Source organism: Paroedura picta, chromosome 3 (assembly GCF_049243985.1).
Source record: "Paroedura picta isolate Pp20150507F chromosome 3, Ppicta_v3.0, whole genome shotgun sequence".
NCBI lineage: Eukaryota > Metazoa > Chordata > Lepidosauria > Squamata > Gekkonidae > Paroedura > Paroedura picta.
Window position 1 is genome coordinate 173026488 of NC_135371.1, and position 22006 is coordinate 173048493.

The 22006-nt window shown below is 54.2% G+C and overlaps 1 protein-coding gene across 5 annotated transcripts in view; it reads left to right on the plus strand.

Annotated features, from left to right (window-relative positions):
* Positions 1–16378, plus strand: part of FLNA (filamin A) — a 99530-nt gene extending 83152 nt beyond the window's left edge. For all 5 annotated transcript variants that reach the window (XM_077329674.1, XM_077329677.1, XM_077329675.1 and 2 more), the window contains 10 exons: positions 443–595; positions 2088–2210; positions 4725–4991; positions 6207–6344; positions 8404–8519; positions 9288–9420; positions 13510–13686; positions 13813–14031; positions 14799–14987; positions 15495–16378. In XM_077329674.1, the coding sequence (XP_077185789.1) occupies positions 443–595; positions 2088–2210; positions 4725–4991; positions 6207–6344; positions 8404–8519; positions 9288–9420; positions 13510–13686; positions 13813–14031; positions 14799–14987; positions 15495–15682 (1703 nt within the window). In that variant the 3' untranslated portion in view covers positions 15683–16378. The remainder of the gene's footprint in view (positions 1–442; positions 596–2087; positions 2211–4724; positions 4992–6206; positions 6345–8403; positions 8520–9287; positions 9421–13509; positions 13687–13812; positions 14032–14798; positions 14988–15494) is intronic.
* Positions 16379–22006: the final 5628 nt, after the last annotated feature.

The following is a 22006-nucleotide window of genomic DNA, read 5'->3' on the forward strand; positions in this document are numbered from 1 at the left end:
GTGGGCGGAGGGAACCCAACTGTTTCAAGGCTATTTTTTTGCATCTCTGGGATTCCGACACAGCCCTGGAGGGCGTAGACTCAAAATGGCTGCTGCAGGAGGCGGAGCCAACCGCAAAACGGATGCTGCGGCTTACCGAAGAAAAGTCCTTTTGCTGCGGTTGCAGCTGCTGTTTAAGCAACATCTTTTTGAAGCTTGGTTAGGTGGGCTGTTTAGGGACCGACAAGTTTGGGGTGTACGACCTTGAGATAAAGATGCTGGGAAAGGTCCTTCAGGGGCTGGCCTGCTTTGTTCCTGGTTCTTCCCCAGGGAAGCACACAAGGGAAGGTCTTTGCACCCAGCACAAGCTGCAAATGTATTCTGTTCCATGCAAAAGACGTGGGTGTGGGACGCCGCTTGGGCAGAATCTTTTAACTCCAAGCTTCCCTTTCCCGCACTTCAGGGTACGGCGGGCTGAGTCTGTCCATCGAAGGCCCCAGCAAGGTCGACATCAACACGGAGGATCTGGAGGACGGGACCTGCAAGGTGACCTACTGTCCGACTGAGCCGGGCAACTACATCATCAACATCAAGTTCGCGGACCAGCATGTGCCAGGTAAGGGCCACCCGCTTGGCTCTGGGGTTCCCCTGGGGGCTGAAGAGGTAGGGCCAGGGTCCCGGAACTTTGGGCACCTTGGGTGCAGCCCCGAAATGGCCACTCCGGGAGGTGGAACCACAAAACGGCTGCCGCATCTGGCTCAAGGCATACAGTGAAATGCTTGCGGCAGGTTGGCGAATGCTGCCAAAGTGACTTTAAAAAAAGAAATCTGCACAACCAATCAGGACCCTTGCTAGAGAAAGAAATCACCTGGCCCCACCCACTTACTAAAAACCATGTGGTGGGTGCCTTGAAAGGTGTCTGAGGGCAACATTAGAAGAGAGGCAGCTTAGCAAAATTTGAAGCCGGGGAGGAGCTTTCCTGAGGCACTGCCTCAGGCACAGCTAGAATGCGAGTCTGTTGTCCTTATATCACAAGGCTGATGGATGATGTGTTTCCATTCTGTACGACTGGATGGGGTGCCTTCCGTGGAAACAGAACTGGGATTCAGTGGTTGAATGCCTTTGAACGTGTTCAATAGGTAAAGCTTATCCTAGCAGGGCGTGAGCCTCCTGTCTCACACAGTGGCCAACCAGTTCCTCTGGAAGGCCAACCACAGGACAGAGAGGCCGAGGCCTTCAGAAGAGCCCATCCTGTCCAGCATCCTGACTCACCAGTGGCCAACCAGTTCCTCTGGAAGACCAGTAACGGGGCATGAAGCCTGATGCCTTCCCTTGATGTGGCCTCCTGGCTCTAGGATTCAAAGGATTAGTGCCCCTGAATATGGAGGTTCCATTCAGCCACCCTGGCCAGTAACCATTGATAGACTTCCCCTCCCATCTGTCCTATTCCCTTTTAAGGCTGTATATTCCTTCAGCCATCATGACACCCTCTGGCAGCAAATTCCACCTGTCCATCACTTTCCGCGTCAAGTGGTATCTCCTTGTTTCCGTCCTGAACCTACTGCCCGTCAACTTCCTTGGACGCTCTCCACTTGGCCTTTCGGGAGAGGGATAAAAACGGGCTGGCGTGGGAGAGCCCCCACTCCAAACAGGACCCAGAGGCAGCTCTCTAACCTTCCCCTCCAGCTATCAGCGGGGTGTCTTCTCGGTCCTCCCTTTTCACGGTGGGAAGAGGCCAAGCCTGCTAGAGCTGATTTCTTTGTTTGCCACGTTCGCTCTCCCGCCTTTCGGTCCTTATAAGGCCCACCGAGACTGCTAAAAATTTAAAACATGCCTGATAAAAGTCACGGTTTTGCTCGCGGGGCCGGACAATTGCCAGCAACGGCCAGCAGTGCTGCCTCCCAGCCTCCCTTCCTCAGTGACCGGAGCGGAGCAGAGATCTTTCCTCATCCCCAAATCCCTCGCTCTGAGAACTTGAAGCACAGGGGAAAGCTGTAGTTCCCTTGCTGTCTATGCCTGGTCGACCTTTCCCAGGGCCAATTACCTGTGGGCCTCCTCTCCTCTCTGTCCCCTCTCAATCCCCCCCTACGTCTTCTCTCCCGGCGCAGGGAGCCCCTTCTCCGTGAAGGTGACCGGAGAGGGCCGCATGAAGCAGACCATCACCAGGAGCCGCAAGGCCCCCTCGGTGGCCAACATCGGCAGCCAGTGCGACCTCAGTCTCAAAATCCCAGGTGAGCGGGCAGAGGGTGGCGGCTGGGGGATTGATTCCTGCAAATCGGGGATCCTCAACCTGTGGCCCTCCAGATGTTCGTGGACTACAATTCCCATGAGCTCCTGCCAGCAAATGCTGGCAGGGGCTCATGGGAATTGTAGTCCACGAACATCTGGAGGGCCACAGGTTGAGGATCCCTGCTGCGAATGGTTGTTATAGCAAATCGCCAATTGGCTTTATTACAGTACTAGACCAGTAATTTTATGACAATATGAAATATTCATTGGGAATTGAAAGAGTATAAAATTTAAAACTTTTCAACATCCTCTGGCATGGATTGTCCTTTTTTACTGTACGGTGATTGTACTTTTTGTGCTTTTGATAGTTTTAGGGGTTTGCTATATGGGGTTTATGCACTTTTTTGTAACCCATCAGTCTTGTGGGAGTGGCAGCTAAGAAATAAATAAGGAGAAGGGAAGAAGAAGAATCAGCAAAATTACGTTTTAGGATCCCCATGCATCATCTCAGGCAATTGAGACTATCTCTACCGAAGTTGCTCCGAATTCTCCCAGCTCTTCCTTGTTCTGATCGCCCTCCAAGCAAATCTGGCCACAACAGAAGTTCTTTCAGTGCGTTTATCTGACTACGTGTCTTTAATCGCCTCTGAGTTGGACCTATTCTGCGGGGAGGGCAAAATAAGTTCTCTCCTGCTTTGATCGTACGACTTACATTGGAGTCATACGTGTTCTGACGTCTCAGAGCCAGTTTGGTGTCGTGGTTAGGAGTGCGGACTTCTAATCTGGCATGCCGGGTTCGATTCTCCCCCACATGCAGCCAGCTGGGTGACCTTGGGTTTGCCACAGCACTGATGAAGCTGTTCTGACCGAGCAGGAATATCGGGGCTCTCTCAGCCTCACCCACCTCACAGGGTGTCTGTTGTGGGGAGAGGAAAGGGAAGGCGACTGTAAGCCACTTTGAGCCTCCTTTGGGTAGGGAAAAGCGGCATATAAGAGCCAACTCTTCTTCTTCTTCTTCAATGCTCCCATCCCCGCAGATGCATATGCAATTAAAGAAGGGTTTTTTTTTTTAATAAGCCTTTTCTAAAAGCGGATGGAAGCATATAGTTGGTTGTTGCTCACGGCCGGGTTGCTGATTCTGTGCTCCTCTCCCAAGCCTTCGCCACAGTCTTTGCGTGACGTGGAATGGGAAGAAATTTGCAGCTGGGGGGTTCTTGCCTGGCTGAGGCTGTCCGGCGAGGCACGGTTGCTTTAGAACGGTGTTTTTAATTGCCGCGAAATCCCAGCGGACTTTGGGCAGGCCTGTAGCATCTTCCAGGCGAGAGAGAAACGGGTAGTTAGCGGCTGCCTGCTTGTGTTTTACGACTTGCTGTAAGAAACTTGAAAGACCCCTGCGAGACTTGGTTGCCATTGGAGTTTGTAGAAGGCACACAACTTGAGCCGTAGGCCTAGATTACCAGGCTCTCGGCACACCTCGGAGGCTGAGCCGGATCGGCCCTGGTCAGTGCTTGGATGAGAGTCCCCGGTTGCTACGCACAGGCCGGCAGCAGCAGCAGCAAACCTCCTCTGTTAATCTCTGGCCTTCACCGAGACAGCCAGGGCAAGTTTGATCTTGGCTTTTCTCAGAAGCTAGGCCGTATTGGACCGGGATTTGGAAGGGAGGCCACGCAGAAGCAGGCGACGGCAAGCCCGCCTCCCTGCGTCTCTCACCTTGAAAACTCTACGGGAGGGGAAGCATCACTGTTAAGTGGCCTGGAGCTTGAGGACGCTTGCTCATGCACAGAGAGAGAGATCTTCACAATGCTTGGACTGGCTCATGTGCCACCGTACGGCTACGGCTTCCTCCCCCTCGAGGAGCCCACCACCCTGCACAGCCGAGCAGGATCCAAGCCGGCAGGCTGAAGCACTCGGCACGTTTTCTGTGTTCTTCGGCAAACGGAGAAAGCCAGGATTCGGCCACTGGTTACCGGCCTCGGAGGAGAGTCGCTGGAACGGAGAGTCTTCCGCCGGGGCAATCCTGCCTCCCCGAGCTGGGGATGAGCCCAGGGGAAAGGGGGGAAGAGGCTGGGGAGCTTGGAGCGCTTCCCAACTCGAGGCAGGGCGTGGGGAAACTCTGCCCACAGCTTGACTTATAAGGGAAAAAGAACCACGTTCGAAGCTGAGTCATCACTTTGGCTTCCAAGCCAAGGGCCGTCGGCTTCTGGCCGATTACAGGACAGCTTGTTGATGCTGGGTCTCCGCCAGCGGTTTTCTGGAGGGGGAGGCATGCGTTTCCTTGCGTATCTTGCGTAGCGTTCTACCGTGATTGCAGCTTAAAACCTATGGCAGTGGTCCCCAACATGGCGCCCAGGGGCACCATGGCATCTAACAACACTTTCCCTGGAATCCACCGAGTGCTAGACATGGGGGCCTGCAGCACATTGTAAGTCGGGACAAGACACGTCTAGTGCAGCAAGGGGGTGACGGATCGCATCCGTCCATTCCAGTAACCCGCATTTTGTGCCTTTCCTCCGCAGAAATCAACATCAGGGACATGACTGCTCAAGTGACCAGCCCGTCAGGCAAGTCTCACGACGCGGAGATCTTGGAGGCGGAGAACAACACGTACTGCATCCGCTTCGTGCCCACCGAGACGGGCATCCACTCGGTCAGCGTCAAGTACAAAGGGCAGCACGTACCGGGAAGCCCCTTCCAGTTCACCGTGGGCCCTCTTGGCGAGGGTGGGGCGCACAAGGTGCGGGCTGGCGGCCCGGGATTGGAGCGAGCCGAAGCTGGCGTGCCAGGTACTTTGTAACATTGGGGAGCAGGAAATCGGGGGCTTAATTTGGAACTATTACTTAGCGCATTTGTATAGCGCTTTATCTGGTCAAGATAGTGCATTTGTATAGCGCTTTTTTTGTAAAACTGGTAAACAGTTGATTCATCTCGTATTTTCAGTAACAGGACATGTCTTGGGCTTTTCCTGTCTCTTCGGGAATTGGTGGTATCAGCTTCATGGCCTGGGGCTCTTGCCTTCATCTCTCCCCCCTTATGGTCTCTGGGGACAAAAGCTCCTGGAGAAAGGGGGGGAAGCTACCTTGGAGGGATGGGAAGATGGGAGGGGTCATAAAAGCCATCTCCTTGGGGCCCATATTGCATATGCTGTTCTAGGTCAGTCCCAGGCAGGGGAGGGTTTTAAAGGTCATAACCACCTTGAATCAAACTGGGCAACTGACCTTCTGCTGATGTAGCTGCTTTAACCTGGGCAATACATTCCCAGGGGGTAGCCCCTGCCAATAGTCATCCTGCCGCATCCTTGACCTGTTGTGGTTTCCTGGTAGTCTTCCAGGGCAGCCCCCTTGCAGAGCACGTTGCAGTAGTCCAGCCGTGAGGTTTCCGAAGCGTGTCCAGACTGGCTGAGTCTGAATAATGAAAATGCTGGTGAATCAGATGCCAATTATCTTCTGGGTGTCAGGCGTGTTATTTGGGAAAATCTTCCTCTCGGATGAGAAACAAAGAAATGCCTGCTCTCCTTCACAGAACGGTGTTTGAGTCCAGGACCCCTCTTACGACCAGGGGTGGGCAAACTGTGGCCCTCCAGATGTCCATGGACTACAATTCAAATGCTGGCAGGGGCTCATGGGAATTGTAGCCCACGAACATCTGGAGAGCCACCGTTTGCTCACCCCTGCTTAAGACCAACAAACATTTCATTCACTGTATAAGCTTTCATGCACATTCACACTCCTTCAGATACACTTCCTCGGGTATCTGAAGCTCATAACCAGCCCCTTGCATAGACAACTTCAAAACTGGAATCTTAAAGATGTCTCTGGACTCAGACTTTGTCCCGCTGGTTCAGACCAACATGGCCACCCACCTGAAACTCTTCTCCCTCTAGGAAGCCTTGACTGTCGGTGAGAAATGGCCACAACGCTGGTTAGCTGTGGTTCATGACTTCTCAGGTTAGGTCCAAGTGCCCCCTTCCTGACGTTTTGCTTTTCACCCTTCCCCTCCAGCTGAGTTCAGCATCTGGACCCGGGAAGCAGGGGCCGGGGGCCTGTCCATCGCCGTGGAAGGCCCCAGCAAGGCCGAGATTGCTTTTGAGGACCGGAAGGACGGATCCTGCGGTGTCTCTTACATCGTGCAAGAACCCGGTAAGCAGTCATGACTTGGGAGACCTGTCTCTTGAGGGAATGGCCATCTGGGTTGACGGTTTCAGCGGAAGGCATAGAAAAATGCTAGAGAACGTAGATGTGCTCAGCTGGGGTTTAGTTCAGTGTGCTGTCCGTGTACTTCCCTTGGCACCAACAAATGTTTCAGAAAGATCGTGAAGCAGGGCTTGCTACAGGCAGCCCCCAATTCAAATGAAAGCGTTTTCAACCTGGAGCATTTGGACCGCCTAGTAAATACCGTAATCCCTCCGGTTCCCCTTCTCCTGCGGGGTTTCCGTCTTCCAGAAGCTGTGAGGAGGGTGGGGGTCCATTTGGCTCCACCACGATCTCCTCTCCATTTTTAAAAATGTATTCCAGCCATTCTGTATGGCGGAGCTGCCAGAAAGACTTGAAATCTGCCTAAATGTAGAAATCGGGCGGAAGTGCCAAATGTTTGTTTCGATGTTACTTTTGGGGGGTTTGGCCACCACTGGTTAACGGCAGATAGTTAGTTGGAAGTGACTCAGTCCTATTTTGTGTCCTTTCTCAACTGTGAAATGTTTGTTGAATGGGAAGCAGTTAAACCCCAGAAGAGCTAAATTCGAGTCTACCAGCATCTTAGAACCCCAAAAGATGTTCAGAATTTAATCTGTCCAGAGTCCAGACTCCATTTGTCAAATAGGAAGGTATCTCTTGCAGGCAGCCTTGATCCTTCAGGGGTAGTCAAACTGTGGCCCTCCAGATGTCCATGGACTACAATTCCCAGAAGCGCCTGCCAGCAATGCTGGCAGGAGCTTCTGGGAATTGTAGTCCATGGACATCTGGAGGGCCGCAGTTTGACTACCCCTGCTTCAGACCTTCTAGCCAGGAAATCCCGTTCGTTTCTGAGCTACTGAAGTTGAATCAAGATTTTTGAGCGTCGTATCAGATAATGCGCAGAGGGAGCTCAGATAATGTGCAGAGGGAGCTCTGACTCTCGAGAGCACACCCCAAACATCTTGTTGGGTTTCTAAGAGCCCTGCTGGACACCCGTCTAGCTATCAACCTGGAGACAAACACAGCAAACGTCTGAAATCCAACCACGGAGGCTCAGTATGCCAGAGGAAAATCCAGAAATCTCCTCTTAGTTACGAGCATTAAGAAGATCATGCTGGATGGGACCAGGGGTCTCTCAAGGCCAGCACCCTGACTCACACACTGGCCAACCAGTTCCACTGGAGGGCCACCGACAGACCTGAGAGGCCAGGGCCTTCCCCTGATAAGAACATGAGAAAAGCCTTGTTGGATCAGACCAGTGAAGGTCCATCTAGTCCAGCATCCTCACAAAGCAGCCAGCCTTCCCCTGAGAAGACCCTCAGAAGAGCCCTGCTGGGTCAGGCCAGGGAGGGTCCCTCCAGTCCAGCCTCCCGTCTCACCCAGGGGCCAGCCAGTTCCTCTGCAGGGCCAGCCACAGGGCAGAGAGGCCGAGGCCTTCCCCTGAGAAGATCCTCAGAAGAGCCCTGCTGGGTCAGGCCAGGGAGGGTCCCTCCAGTCCAGCCTCCCGTCTCACCCAGGGGCCAGCCAGTTCCTCTGCAGGGCCAGCCACAGGGCAGAGAGGCCGAGGCCTTCCCCTGAGAAGACCCTCAGAAGAGCCCTGCTGGGTCAGGCCAGGGAGGGTCCCTTCAGTCCAGCCTCCCGTCTCACCCAGGGGTCATCCAGTTCCTCTGCAGGGCCAGCCACAGGGCAGGGAGGCCGAGGCCTTCCCCTGAGAAGACCCTCAGAAGAGCCCTGCTGGGTCAGGCCAGGGAGGGCCCATCCAGTCCAGCCTCCTGTCTCACCCAGGGGCCAGCCAGTTCCTCTGGAGGACCAACAACAGGTTATAGAGGCTGAGGTCCTTTCCTGAGCTTTGCCCCCTAGCACTGGTATTCAGAGGTAGACTGCCTTGGGACATGGAAGTGATTAGCCACTGCACATCTGCTGGAAAGGCGCTGTAGCTGGCACGGCATCAGTGTAGAACTCTCCTCCCCACCCGGTCATTGTGCCCCCAGCCCTCTCTTTACCTCCTCCCTCTCTTCCCCGGCAGGAGACTACGAAGTTTCGGTGAAGTTCAACGACGAGCACATCCCCGACAGCCCCTTCGTGGTGCCAGCCACGTCCACCTCGGACGATGCCCGCCGCCTCACTGTTTCTAGTCTTCAGGTGAGGCACTGGGAAAAACCACCCCCTCGCCCCCCCCCTCGGCGGCTGGGCAAAGCGGGCATCGCTCCTCTTCCAGGCTGGCTGTTCCTTCTCCCCAAACGGGGAAGGTTTTGGCTTGGGGCACAGGGCAGGGCGTGAGAAGAGAACACGCAAGGGGTCTGTCCTGGGAGCCAGCTCAGGCAGGGCACGGCCAGTTCAACAAAGCACTTTTTTAGTCGCCGTTCTTCCTCACGGAGCTCGGCGGCTTACGATGTTAACGGAAGAGAGTGCCTCAAGATGCACACAACCATTTTCGGTGGGAGTGACATAAGAGGGGGAGGTGGAAAGAGGTGCTAGCTTTAGGACCCGCCAGCCCTGGAACTGTGACGGCACCTTCTCTGCCGACCGCGTGGGGGGGGATCTTCTTCGGGGGTTTTTCTCGTGTCTCGTTTAAAGGCTACTAACAGGCCCTGCGCCTCGTGCCGGGGCTTAGGGAGGGAGAGCTTCCCGCACCATGCCTCTGCCCGCCTCGCTCTTGGAAACTTCTCCGGCCTCTTGCTTTCACGGGGTGCCGGTCCGCACCTTCACCGTGCTTTTTCCCTTCCCTCGCTTCCGCCACTGCCCGCCCACCCGCCCGCCCTTCCGGGGGGCAGCTCTCCCTCTCTAAGCCTTCGGGCTCCGGTAAGTGGTCTTGGGTTCGAAGAGCGGGAGGGGGGCCACCGCAGCACGATGCCGCCTCCCACCCCTCCCCGCGCCCTTCCTGCCGTCTAACGCCCTCTGTGCTTCCAGGAGTCAGGGTTAAAAGTGAACCAGCCCGCCTCGTTTGCCGTCAGCTTGAACGGGGCCAAGGGGGTCATTGACGCCAAGGTCCACAGCCCCTCGGGGGCGCTGGAGGAGTGCCACGTGACGGAGATTGACGAAGGTAAGCCACAAGGCCCGACTCGCTGATCCCGCAGCTGAAAGGGCTCCAGGCCTCCGTCAGTCCTGAGGTTCCTTCCCGCAGCTCCACAACTCCCTGTATCCAAGTTATTCTAAATCTGCAGCTGGCGGTCCTAGCAGGGAGATGCATTATGCTCCTGCTGGCCCCTAGGTGGTCTCCCATCCAAATACTTGAAACTGCTTAGCTTCCAAGACCAGGCTGTTCAGAGAGTTACAGGGCTTAATCCGTTCAGACAGGGGTAGTCGAACTGCGGCCCTCCAGATGTCCATGGGCTACAATTCCCATGAACCCCTGCCAGCAAACGCCCATGGACCATGGACCTCTGGAGGGCCACAGTTTGACTACCCCTGCTTTAAGTGATGTGTTTGCAGGCGATCCCTGATTTGGGACCCCCAACCGTACATGGCAGCCAACACCTTGAGCCAGAGCCAGAAAGGAGGCTGATGGCGTGGAGTCTACAGTTGTTCGATGCCACCTCCAGCCTGATAAAGGTCTCAGGATTGAGGCTCACGGGAGTTGGCTGGCAAATCAACACAGGGGCCCTATAAGGGTCATCCGAATAACCTGTGAGGTTTCCAGGGACATGGCTCAAAGCGAGAATTCTCCAGGCTGACAAAAGTAAGGTGCTAGTGTTCCCCCTTCCTCTGTTGCGTTCCCCACAAAACAGAACTTAAGCAGCCATTAGTTTACTTCCGGCTTGGTGTAGCAATTAGGAGCAGTGGCTTCCCGTCTGGCAAGCCGGGTTTGATTCCCCATTCGTCCACGTGCTGCCAGATGGGTGAGCTTGGACTAGTCATAGCCCTCATAGTGCTGCTTTCACAGAACCGTAATCTCAGGGCTCTCTCAGCCTCCCCTCCCTCACAGGGTGTCTGTTGTGGGGAAAGGAAAGGGAAGGTGACTGTAAGCCGCTTTGAGACTCCTTCAGGTAGAGAAAAGCGGCATATAAGAACCAACTCTTCTTCTCCTTCAGTAATATCAGGGCTCTCTCAGCCTCCCCTCCCTCACAGGGTGTCTGTTGTGGAGGAAAGGAAAGGAAAGGTGATTGTAAGCCGCTTTGAGACTCCTTCAAGTAGAGAAAAGCGGCATATAACCAACTCTTCTTCAGTAATCTCAGAGCTCTCTCAGCCTCACCCACCTCACAGGGTGTCTGTTGTGGGGAGAGGAAGGCAAAGTGATTGGAAGCCATTTTGAGACTCTTTCGGGTAGAGAAAATCGGCATAGAAGAACCAACTCTTCTTCTTCTGTAATCTCAGGGCTCTCTCAGCCTCCCCTCCCTCACAGAGTGTCTGTTGTGGGGAGAGGAAGGGAAGGTGACTGTAAGCCGCTTTGAGACTCCTCCTGGTCGAGAAAAGCAGGGTATTAAAAACCAACTCTTCCTCTCCTCCGACTTCCTCCCCAAAACGACTTCGCTTCCTTCTCCTCTCCTCTGTTTTTTCATCACAACAACCCTGCAAGGTAGGGTAGGCTGCAAGCATCAGGCCCAGTGGCAGACAGACAGCTTCCATGGCAGAGGGAAGATTTGGACCTGGCCTCCCCTTCCCTGCGGTAACCACAGCATCCTGGTGGCTCACAGCATCGCTGTGAATTGAAATAACATCGTTGTTCACAGTGCTACGAAGGATGTTATTCTCATGAATTTTACTTAGGCGTACAGGTGTGTGCACATTCCGAAGATTACAATCCTCATGCAAGGGCCAAAAAATGCACAGCGTTCCTTAACTTGCAGGCAGTGCGTCTGCGATAGAAACAAATACCTCAGGTCACCCAGCAAACAATGTAGACACGGTAGGCAGGCTGAACCGAATTGCATAAACTGTTTTCGCCTTTCTCCCTGCCACTCGGGAATAAAGAATTTGGCTGGAGAATTTGGCTACTTGAAATGGGCAGAGAACACCCACCGTGCCAGGCAGACATACGAGAAGCAAGTTGCAGGTTCAGCCCACTGTGCGGAAGAGGATATGGGCGGCGGGAGAGGAAGCCCAGAGCTTGGCCAACTGAGAATCCAGCCTGGCCTCCACCCATTTCCTACTGGCTCGAAAGCTCCCCTGGCATTTTGCTTGCTCGGGGAGCCTGTGCTGGAATTGGGAAGAAAGCAGGAAGGTCGGCTGGTCAAAAGCAGAGTCGCCTTTCCTGCGCTGATTTTGGCTCCAGTGGATTTGGCAGGCTGGGGTGACGGGAATCTGACCTTGCTGAAGATTTAGGATGCCGCCCACGCTGTCCTGCTTTCTGGGCTGTAGAGCAGGGATCTCCAGCCTGGTGCCTGTGGGCCCCCGGGGCCCCTGCTGACCCATTTCCTGTTGCCTGCCAAGTGGTGTTAGAAATTGGGTGGGGCATTTGGTCGGCAGAGCTTCTGATTGGCTGCGCAGGACAAAGGGCACCCTGTTCAAGTGTCGGAGTTACGTATCTCGTTTTGTGACTGGGCCCACCACCCTACATGAGAAGATCCCTTTTGAGCAGGGGTGGGCAAACGGTGGCTCTCAAGATGTCCATGGACTACAATTCCCATGAGTCCTGCTGGAGTGGTGCTGGCAGAGGCTCATGGTAAATGTAGTCCATAGACATCTGGAAAGCCAGATTGCGTTTAGGACTGCCCAAGGAGGCAGTCTTGGGCTTGGTGGAGCCATAGGCTGCCTAAGGAGGTGGTGAGCTCCCCCTCACTGGCAGTCTTCAAGCAAAGGCTGGAGACACACTTTTCTTGGATGCTTTAGGATGCTTAGGGCTAATCCTGCGTTGAGCAGGGGGTTAGACTAGATGGCCTCTATGGCCCCTTCCAACTCTATGATTCTATGATAGGCCATCCTTTGCAACTGGAATCCTGTTGAGTTTTGGTACACAGCTGCCTCAATTACACAAAGCAAGGAACGCTGGAGGGGCTACCGATTGCACCCCTGTAGCTCCAGCCTACCCATCCCCTTGCTCGCTATCAGTACTGGAATCCTCAGATCCCGCATCTTCCTCCGTTCATCAACAGCTCATCGCAGGCTCGTGCGACTTCGACTTGCCACGGGACTGTGCGGAAAAGGGCGAGAGGCCATGCAATCCTTTCTCGTTGTCTTGGCTTTGCTGTTGAAGCAGAGCTCCCTGCTTTGACATCCTTTTAAGAGGAGAAGGGACAACTCTGGGAGAACATGCCTCTCCTCCTTTAAATGCTCACAACGCAGCCAAGGTTTGAGATAGTGACGGTCGGCGGGAGCTGAAGGGTTAAACCTGCCCTCCCTTTCCCGCATGGCACCTGGTCCAATTGAGGCTGCCAGGGCCTGCAACTTAATATTTTTACAGATGAACATGTGGTCTCATTCAGGGGTAGTCAACCTGTGGTCCTCCAGATGTCCATGGACTACAATTCCCATGAGCCCCTGCCAGCATCCGCTGGCAGGGGCTCATGGGAATTGTAGTCCATGAACATCTGGAGGACCACAGGTTGACTAACCCTGGTCTCATTGACACCTGAGCCAGGTGAGGAGGGAAGGAAAAACACTGCAGGATGTGAGCCGAAAGGTGGGGAGAGTTGAGCATTATACGTTTCCACCATGATTCAGTTGCCTTTCCTGCAATTCGGGTCGGGCCTAAACATCGCAGTTCCTTCTCGCTGAGGACCTTAACTTGGCTTTTCGGGGGTTTGTCCACCTATTAAGAAGAGTTGGTTTTTATGCCCCGTTTCCCACTGCCCCAAAGAGTCTCAAACAGGCTTACAATCGCTTTCCCTTCCCTACAACAGACACCCTGTGAGGGAGGTGAGTCAGAGAGCTCTGAGAGAACTGCTCCGTAAGCAGCACTATTAGTGCTGTGTTGAGCCCAAAGTCACCCAGCGGGGAGGCATGTGGCGGACCGGGGAATCAAACCCAGCTCACCAGATGAGAAGCCTCTTCACCCCAACACCACCCTGGCTGTTGGGCTCTCTTTTAGGCATATGCTGTGTTGTTTTGATGCCAAGTGGCAAAAAGACTACAGTAATTTAGCCAGCGCTTGACGCTCGGGCTCCCGATAGTCTCCCTGACGCCCGTCCTCTCTGCTGCTCGCTGCCACCCTGCCTCTTCAACTCTCCCTTTCTCGTCCCGTGTCTCCCCGCAGACAAGTACGCGGTCCGCTTCATCCCCCGCGAGAACGGCATCTACTCCGTCGACGTCAAGTTCAACGGCAGCCACATTCCCGGCAGCCCCTTCAAGATCCGTGTCGGGGAGGTGGGCCAGGCCGGAGATCCGGGGATGGTGTCTGCCTACGGCCCAGGCTTGGAGGGGGGCGTGACAGGTGAGGGCGGAGGGCACAGGAGGGGGGCATCCGCACTCCGGAGCAGGGTGGACTTGCCCACCTCACTCCAGTGGGTTCCATTTCATCTCACCCTGGTTGGATTCCGGTCTATCTCCTCCCCTGCAGGAAGTCCTGCCGAGTTCATCGTCAACACCACCCACGCGGGTCCTGGGGCGCTGGCGGTCACCATCGACGGTCCCTCAAAGGTCAAGATGGATTGCCAGGAGTGCTCAGAGGGCTACAAGGTCATCTACACGCCCATGGCGCCGGGCAGCTACCTCATCTCCATTAAGTTTGGCGGCCCGTACCACATCGCCGGCAGCCCATTCAAAGCCAAAATCACAGGTGAGTGTCACGGCAGACTTGAGACAGGGGGCTCTCCTGGGCCAGTCTTCTTGGAGAACCCAGGAGCCCCCGGGGTAGGGTTCCCATTTGCCCGAACAGCTGCATTGCTTAGTTGATCAACAGGCAGAGACTGGAGTCAATGTGAGCGGCTGTAATCATCCTTCAAAAAGAAAAATAGATGTTATTCATTCAGCAAAAAAGACGACTTACAAGAAAGGAGAAACTTACTACAGATTTCATTTACAGAACTGTGAATTTGAACATGATGCTGATCTTTCACAATATACCGTAGACATTTTTCACAAATACTAATCCCCCCCCCTCGGGTTTGTATTTCCATTACTTAGAATAACTCCCATAATATTGGGCTCCATTTTCTATTAAAATCTGGTATTGATCTGTTTGGCGTCAGCTATGCACGTTTTCCATTGCTCTATATTCCAGCATTTGTCCTTTCTGTGAAATCCAGAGAAGGTTCTCTTTTCCTGTTTGCTGCGTATAGAATCTTGGCAGCCGTTCCCATAGATTTAACAAGCTCAGAATACATTTCAAGACTGTTTGGTACCACATTTAATAATCATTTGAGGCCCATTTTAAACTTGTAATCGAGGGCAAAAACTAAAAAAGAAAGATCAGGCCTCATCTGTAACCAAGTTCTGTTCATTCCTACAGCTACCTTTAGGGACCATCCCAGCTACAGGAATACCTTTCCCTCTGTCTTCCAGAGAGCTCCCCTCAACGCTCACATCCTCTTCTCCCTCCTGCAGGTGCCCGCCTGGTCAGCAGTCACAGCCTCCACGAGACGTCCTCCGTCTTCATGGAAGGCATCCCCAAGCCCGATGGGGCGGTGCCCAAGTTTGCTTCCGATGCCAGCAAAGTCGTGGCCAAGGGGCTGGGGCTGAACAAGGGCTTCGTGGGGCAGAAGAACTCCTTCACGGTGGATTGCAGCAAAGCAGGTCTGTGAATCCCTCGCGTCCGTTAGGAAATCGAAATCAAGTTTCTTGTCCTCAGTGATTAGTAGAGCCTGACAAAGGCTGGGGTCCCCGGGGTTTCTGTGCCCATGGGTACCACAGTGACACCTTTCCCGGAGCCCGTCAAGTTGTTTTAGGGAGAGGGGCCTGCTTAGGCCCAACAGAGTTTCTGATTAGCTATTCAGAACATTTTTTCCACTTGCATTGGCCCCTGTGGCATTGCCCTCACCAGTAGAATTTTCACTGAAGAGAAGCTGCGTATAGGAAATAACAATATATCGATTGAAAAAGGCGTTCTGTTAAGCAGAAGAGTCAGATTCGCATCCAGGAGCACCCCCGAGCCCTAAAATATTTTCAAGGTATCAGAACATAAGAGGAGCCATGTTGGGCCAGGCAAATGTCCCTCATCACTCTTTCTCGAGGCAGGGCAGCTGCTCTGCGGGACCCCAACCTTCCCGCCCCTCCTGACCGCCCCTTCCTCTCCGTCCCCAGGGAACAACATGCTGCTGGTGGGGGTCCACGGCCCCAAGACCCCCTGCGAGGAGATCGTGGTGAAGCACCTGGGCAACCGGCTCTACAACATCACCTACCTGCTGAAGGACCGGGGGGACTACATCCTGGTGGTGAAGTGGGGGGAGGAGCACATCCCCGGCAGCCCCTTCCACATCTCCGTGCCTTAGGCCACGCCCCCGCCCCGTCGGGAAACCGCCCCTCCCGAGCCCCACTCTGCGGCGCCACAAACGCCTCCCACCTGAGATGCTGCCTCTCGGCAGGGGTGGCGCATTCTGCCCCAGCGAGGCGGCCGATGGGGGTGGGAGGGAATGGGTTTCCCCCTTAGAGCCAGCAAAGGTGGGGAGGGGGTAGGTCAGAATTTCCTGTGGATCTGTTTACATGCCGCACTAACTCCCCCAGCCGATTTGTCAGCAAACTCCTCTCCCCCCTTCGGAAGAGGATTTGACCACACACTTTACTGTTTTTCTTGCCAAAGCACTGCCTTTTGTGCCTATGGACTGAGTCTCGGCCCCCCTTCCCCTGAGTCGGGCCGGGAGGGGGGCTTTAACCCGCCAACAGGGCATCTGGAGGCCGCGTACGCGTCCGGATGCCGTCCACTGCTTCCGAGAAACCACTGCTCCCGACGGGACGGCAGGCACCCCTCCCTCTTTCATCCCACGGTCTCGTCTCGAGTTCTCCTCCTTCCTCTTCTTGAGAAGGAAGCTCTCTCCATAACCAGCGGCGGGAGCGGCCCGTCGCGACTCCTCGCTTTGCCAGTTTGTAACCAAAACCTTGTTTAGTCCTTCCACTACTTAAGTGGCTGTTGGCCACAGCAGCCGGGCCCTTTTCTCTGCCGAGGGAAGGAAATAAAGTTCTGCTTCAAATGGCTGACGGTTGTCTTTTTCCTCTCGTCCGGACGGGGCCAGTCTGACTTCACTCAGAACAGGGGAAGGGCTGGGACTCTGGGGCAGCACTTCTGCATGGCCTGCAGAAGGTCCCGGGTTCAATCCCCGGCATCTCCAGTGGAAAGGACCAGGCAGGAGGGGTGGGAAAGACCTTGGCCTGAGACCCGGGCTCAGTGGCAGAGCCTCTTTGGCAGGCAGAAGGTCCCAGGTTCAATCCCCAGCATCTCCAGTTAGAAGGACCAGGCAGGAGGGGATAGGAAAGATCCTGGCTCTGGGGCAGGGCCTCTGCCTGTCATGCAGAAAATCCCAAGTTCAATCCTTAGTATCTCCAGTTAAAAAGACTAGGCAGGCACCAGCCTGAAACATCACAGTAATGGGCAGTATATAAGCCAAATGAATGAATAAACACCTTGACCTGACATGCTGGAGAGACACTGCTAGTCTAATTGGACTGTTCTGACTTAGGTAGACTTGATTGTCTGATTCTGTATAAGGCAGCTTTGTATGTATGGAAAGCTAGATGGAAGTCCAGGAGTAGCCCATTAGAGGAGAACAAGATTTTCAGGTTAGGATGTTTTGAGAGTGAGAATTCCCTTTGTATTCCAAAGTATCTGACAAAGGGAGCCTTGACTCATGCTTCAGGGGTCTTTGTTTCCATGGGTGTCTTTCGCCCTCTAGTGGTCAGTGCGATATTATCTTGTAATATGTCCGGCATTTGCAGGGAAATATGTTGGACGTACAATGATGTAATATAGAATTTACCACTGGAGAGAGCCAAAGGCACACAGATAAGGTAAAACCTGCAGCAGTACGGACGCACAGGTGATGAAAATGAGAATCTGGAATAGCCCTCTTTGTTCCTCAGGCCCAAACTTCATTCTGTGTTCTAATAAAGATTCCCCAGACTCACCTCCTTCCTACATAGGAGCTGCAGAAAATGGCAACTGGAGACCCAGCGTGGTGTGAAGCTTAAGAATGTTGACTTACTACCTGGGAGCTATGTGTTTTAATCCGCACTGGTGCTCCCGAAGCTTGCTGGGTGACCCTGGGCCAATCACACGCCTCAGCTACCTCGCAGGGTTCTTGTGTGGATAAAATGGAGGCAAGGGGAATGAGGGAAGCTGCCTCGGAACCCCGTTGGGACAAAGATGAAGCAAATATAGAATCAAAACTTGAAAGGCTCCCAATTCAGCCCAAGACTGCCATAGGAGGCGGAGAAGGGACCCCTGCATTCTTACATGGTTATTTTGTCTGAGGGCTGTATTGTCCCCCTATTTTGAAACTGCACAGGGAACCCAGATGGTATGGCATTCTTAAACGCAATGTTGTGAAAATTTAACCATGTTAACTGCCCCTAGGGATTTCTCCCCTGCTCTAATCAAACAGGCTCCATTTCACTCTCTTCTGTGCAACATCCCCTCCCACCTTCAGACAGGGAGGTAAAGACACTGTGATCCCCATTCCTGCTTGTGTCTGATGCTTTGGAAATCTGGTTTCCCTTGGTGAATTCCTAGTTCAGGCCTTATCTTGCCAGCTCAGCCTCCCCTTTAACTCCTGGGCAGCTCCTTTCGGAAAAACGTGAGGCTGAAGGGGCGGGCCGTCCACTGGACAGGAAGCCAAGTTCTCCAGCACAAGCTGGAGCTCTCCAAGCAAGTGCGTCTTCAAGAACTGGGCACACAAAGAAGTGGCTGCAGGCCAGCAAAAAACGGGTGGCTTCCCCGACAGCCGCGGAAGAAGAAGAGAGTGCTCAAAAACAAGCCTGCATTGTTCAGATACTTAAGTCTCCAGTGGAAACAGGTCCTGCAGAGTCCCCTCTCAGTGCCCGGCTGGCTGGTTTGTGGGTGGGGGCCGTGGGTTGAAAAGCCACCAAAGACATCTTGGGCAGGATTCAGTGCTTGGGGCTGCTTTCCGGTTTTCGAGAGCGAGTCAGTGGCTTGCCTCGGTTTGCAAGGGGAGGCCTGAAGGAGCGCTTGTGGGGCCTGCCGCGCTCTCACAAGCCAGAAGAGTTTCCGTGGAGAACTTCCCAGGGCGGGTGCTTCCGACCCCTGCGCAACAGACAGCAAACCGGCACGTGGCTTACAAGCAGACGTTGCCCAGAGCGGTTTTTGGGTTGTCAGTTAACAGGCCTTGTGGTGTGCTCTTCTTCCTGGAGGGGGGCGCACTGTTCCAAGAAACGATGCCAACGGTTCTCCGAAATTAAGGCACCTCACCTGTCTACAGACCTGTTCCTCCGGAGAAAAGGGCTGCTTCTAGAATCAAAGAAAAATAGAGTTGGAAGGGACCTCCTGGGTCATCCAGTCCAACCCCTTACAGTGTGCAGGACACTCACAACCCTCTCGCTCATCCTCTGTCACCTGCCACCCCCTTGAACCTTTCATGAATCAGCCTCTCCGTCAGATGGCTCTCCAGCCTCTGTTTGGAAATCTCCAAAGATGGAGAACCCGCCACCTCCCGAGGAAGCCTGTTCCACTGACGAACCGCTCTAACTGTCAGGAACTTCTTCCAGATGTTGAGGTGGAATTTAGAATCAGTTAGAAGGGACCTCTTGGGTCATCTAGTCCAACCTCCTGCAGAATGCAGGACACTCCCAACCCTATAAGTCATCCACTGTCTCCTGCCACCTCCTTGAACCTTCACAGAATCAGAGAACCGTGACTGGCCTAGGTCCCCCTGCTGGCTGCATGCTGGGGAAGAGCAGGAAATCAAACCCGGTTCTCCAGGTTAAAATCCAACACTCTTGACCATGACACCTCACTGGCTCTCAAGAGTCCTCTGCTGCAAGGGATTCCGTTCTAGGCCGGATAGAGAGAGGATTGTAATGTGGTCAAATTAACCCGGAAGGACAGCAATGCAGGAGGCGTGTCCTTCCCGGGGGGGGGGGTGCAAAATGGAGAAAAGCAGCGCAGTGCAGACAGAAGGCAGCAACCTGGAAGGAAAGTTCCCCAGGCCCCACCTGGAGGCTGGCATCCCTGAACCCTGGGAGGTGAATTCCCTCCAAGCCAGGCTGGATTCTGGAGATTGTTGGGGGTGGTGGGGATCACTTGGGCATGAAAGTAGGGTCACTGTGGGTGGGCAGGTAGTTGTGAGTTCCTACCTTGTGCAGGGGGTTGGACTAGATGATCTGGGAGGTCCCTTCCAACTCTATGCTTCTAGGATTCTTTGTCAAAGGTGATCCATTGTAGGGTTTGGTTTTCCTCCCACATCACCATTTTCTGCCCAGGGGAGGATCTCTGTCCCATTTGGGGAGTAAGACTGGTGCAGATACAAAGATGGGAATTTAAAAGCCCAAATGCCCCCTGCCTACTTTGACACCCCCCACAAGGTTCACCCAAGGGCTCCGTGTCATTTGCCTGCCATCTAGTGGCAGAAAAGGGCACTACAATGATTTAAAATATCAATGGCAGGCATGAGGGTGTTAAACAATTTGCTTTGATACATGGACCATCCAGTTGCCAACCTCCAGGAAGAGCCTGACACTCTCTCAGGATTACAATCTATCTCCAGGGGAAACAGCTGCTTCAGAGGGCAGACTCTGCGACATAACACCCTCCCCTCCATAGCCTCTGCACTCTCAAACCTCATTGCCCCCCAAATCTCCAAGTCTTCCCCACCCTAGAATTGGCAACCCTTAACATGCCATGGATACAATAGAAACATGAGTATTTATGGATTTCGCTCGAGTTTGCACCAGGGGAAGCCACAGGAGGTAGGTTAGGAGTGCAGATTTTTAATCTGGCAGGCCGGGTTCGATTCCCCACTCCTCCTCCACGTGCAGCCAGCTGGGGGACCCTGGGCCAGTCACAGTTCTCTCAGAGCTCTCAGCCCCACCTACCTCACAGGGAATCTGCTGGGGGGGAGAGTAAGGGAAGGCGATTGGAGCCCGGGTCCAAAAGAAAAACCCAGCTTTTCAAACAGCTTCTGGAATGGGGGTTTTCTTGGGAGATATGTTGGTGGTTGTTGCATTAAGTAGTGTGTTGGTCTTGTGAATGGACAATGTTAGCAGCTGTATTATAAAAAAAAACCACACACACACACACAATGCCAACCTCTACTAAGTTTCCAGGGGGTGGTCTTCAATGGGGCGCAGGGTCATAGAGTCCGCCTCCTAACGCAGCCCTTTCTCCAGGGCAGCCGTTCTCTGTCACCCGGACACCAGCTGTCATCCCACGAGATCTCCATCCACCCCCTGGAGGTTGGGAACCCCAGGTCAGGGCCGCTTCAGGCCCTCTCCGAGGTTCAGCCAAGCCTGGGGCCTGTTCCAGCTTTTGAGACCCTTCGCCCTCAATAGAAACAGGAAACAATGTCAGCGCATGGAAGCAGAGGCCCGGGGGCAGAAGCTGTGGCGAAGCCAAGCACAGAGCCGGCCCCCTTCCCCCCATTCTGGAGTCAGGAGCCAAGAATTTTAAAAATGGACTTCTAAAGAAGGCACTGCAGGGCAGGAGGCAGGCTGGGCGTCGGCCTTCCCCTGAGAAGACCCTCAGAAGAGCCCTGCTGGGTCAGGCCAGGGAGGGTCCCTCCAGTCCAGCCTCCCGTCTCACCCAGGGGCCAGCCAGTTCCTCTGCAGAGCCAGCCACAGGGCAGAGAGGCCGAGGCCTTCCCCTGAGAAGACCCTCAGAAGAGCCCTGCTGGGTCAGGCCAGGGAGGGTCCCTCCAGTCCAGCCTCCCGTCTCACCCAGGGGCCAGCCGATTCCTCTGGAGGGCCAGCCACAGGTTGGGTGGGCCTAGGGCATCCCAAGAGCGAAGCTGTGTAAGGCTGACATTCCCTTCTATGGGCATCGATCCTTTTGGCAGGCAGTGCAGCTGGCGGAGACCTCGGCCTCCTGCCCGCCTTTCCGGCTGCGGTTTCAGGCTGGGCAAAAGGACGTTCCATCCTATCAAATCCTTTTCACTGTCCTTTTCTGGTGGGTTTCCTGCTGTGACCCTCTGGCCAGAACCTCAGTTGGTCAGTCGGTGGTCTCTCTCTCTCTCCCCCTCTCTCACACACACAACCTTCCTCCTCCAAAAGGATGACTAAAGAAGAGGAGTTGGCTTTTATATGCCCGCTTTTCTCTACCCTAAAAAAAAGCTGCGTTTTTTTTTATCTTCCACTTTTCACTCCCCGAAGAAGTCGCAAAGAGGTTTACAAACCCCCTGTGAGTTAGGTGAGGCTGAGAGAGCTGTGGGATAACTGCTCTGTGAGAACAGCTTTAAGAGAACTGTGACTATTCCAGGGTCACCCAGCTGGCTGCATAAAGAGAAGCGGGGACTCGAACCCCATTCTCCAGATCACCGCTCTTTAACCATGGCGGCTTTCAACAGAGTCTCAGAGCGGCTTATAATCACCTTCCCTTCCCCTCCCCACAACCGCCATCCCGAGAGAGCTCTGAGAGAACTGGGACTGGCCCGAGGTCACCCAGCAGGCTCCATGCGGAAGAGGAGAGGGGGAAGCAAGCCTAGTTCTCTAGATTAGAGGCCGCCACTCTGCACCCCTCACTGGCTCTCTGAACCAGCTCCCTCCATCTGTTCCCAGACAGCTGGGTGATATCACCCGGTGCGGGGAAATGAAGGAACGTGAGACTTCCTCTGAACAGCTGCCTGCCTCCCGCAGTCCCGTGCCACGCATTCCCC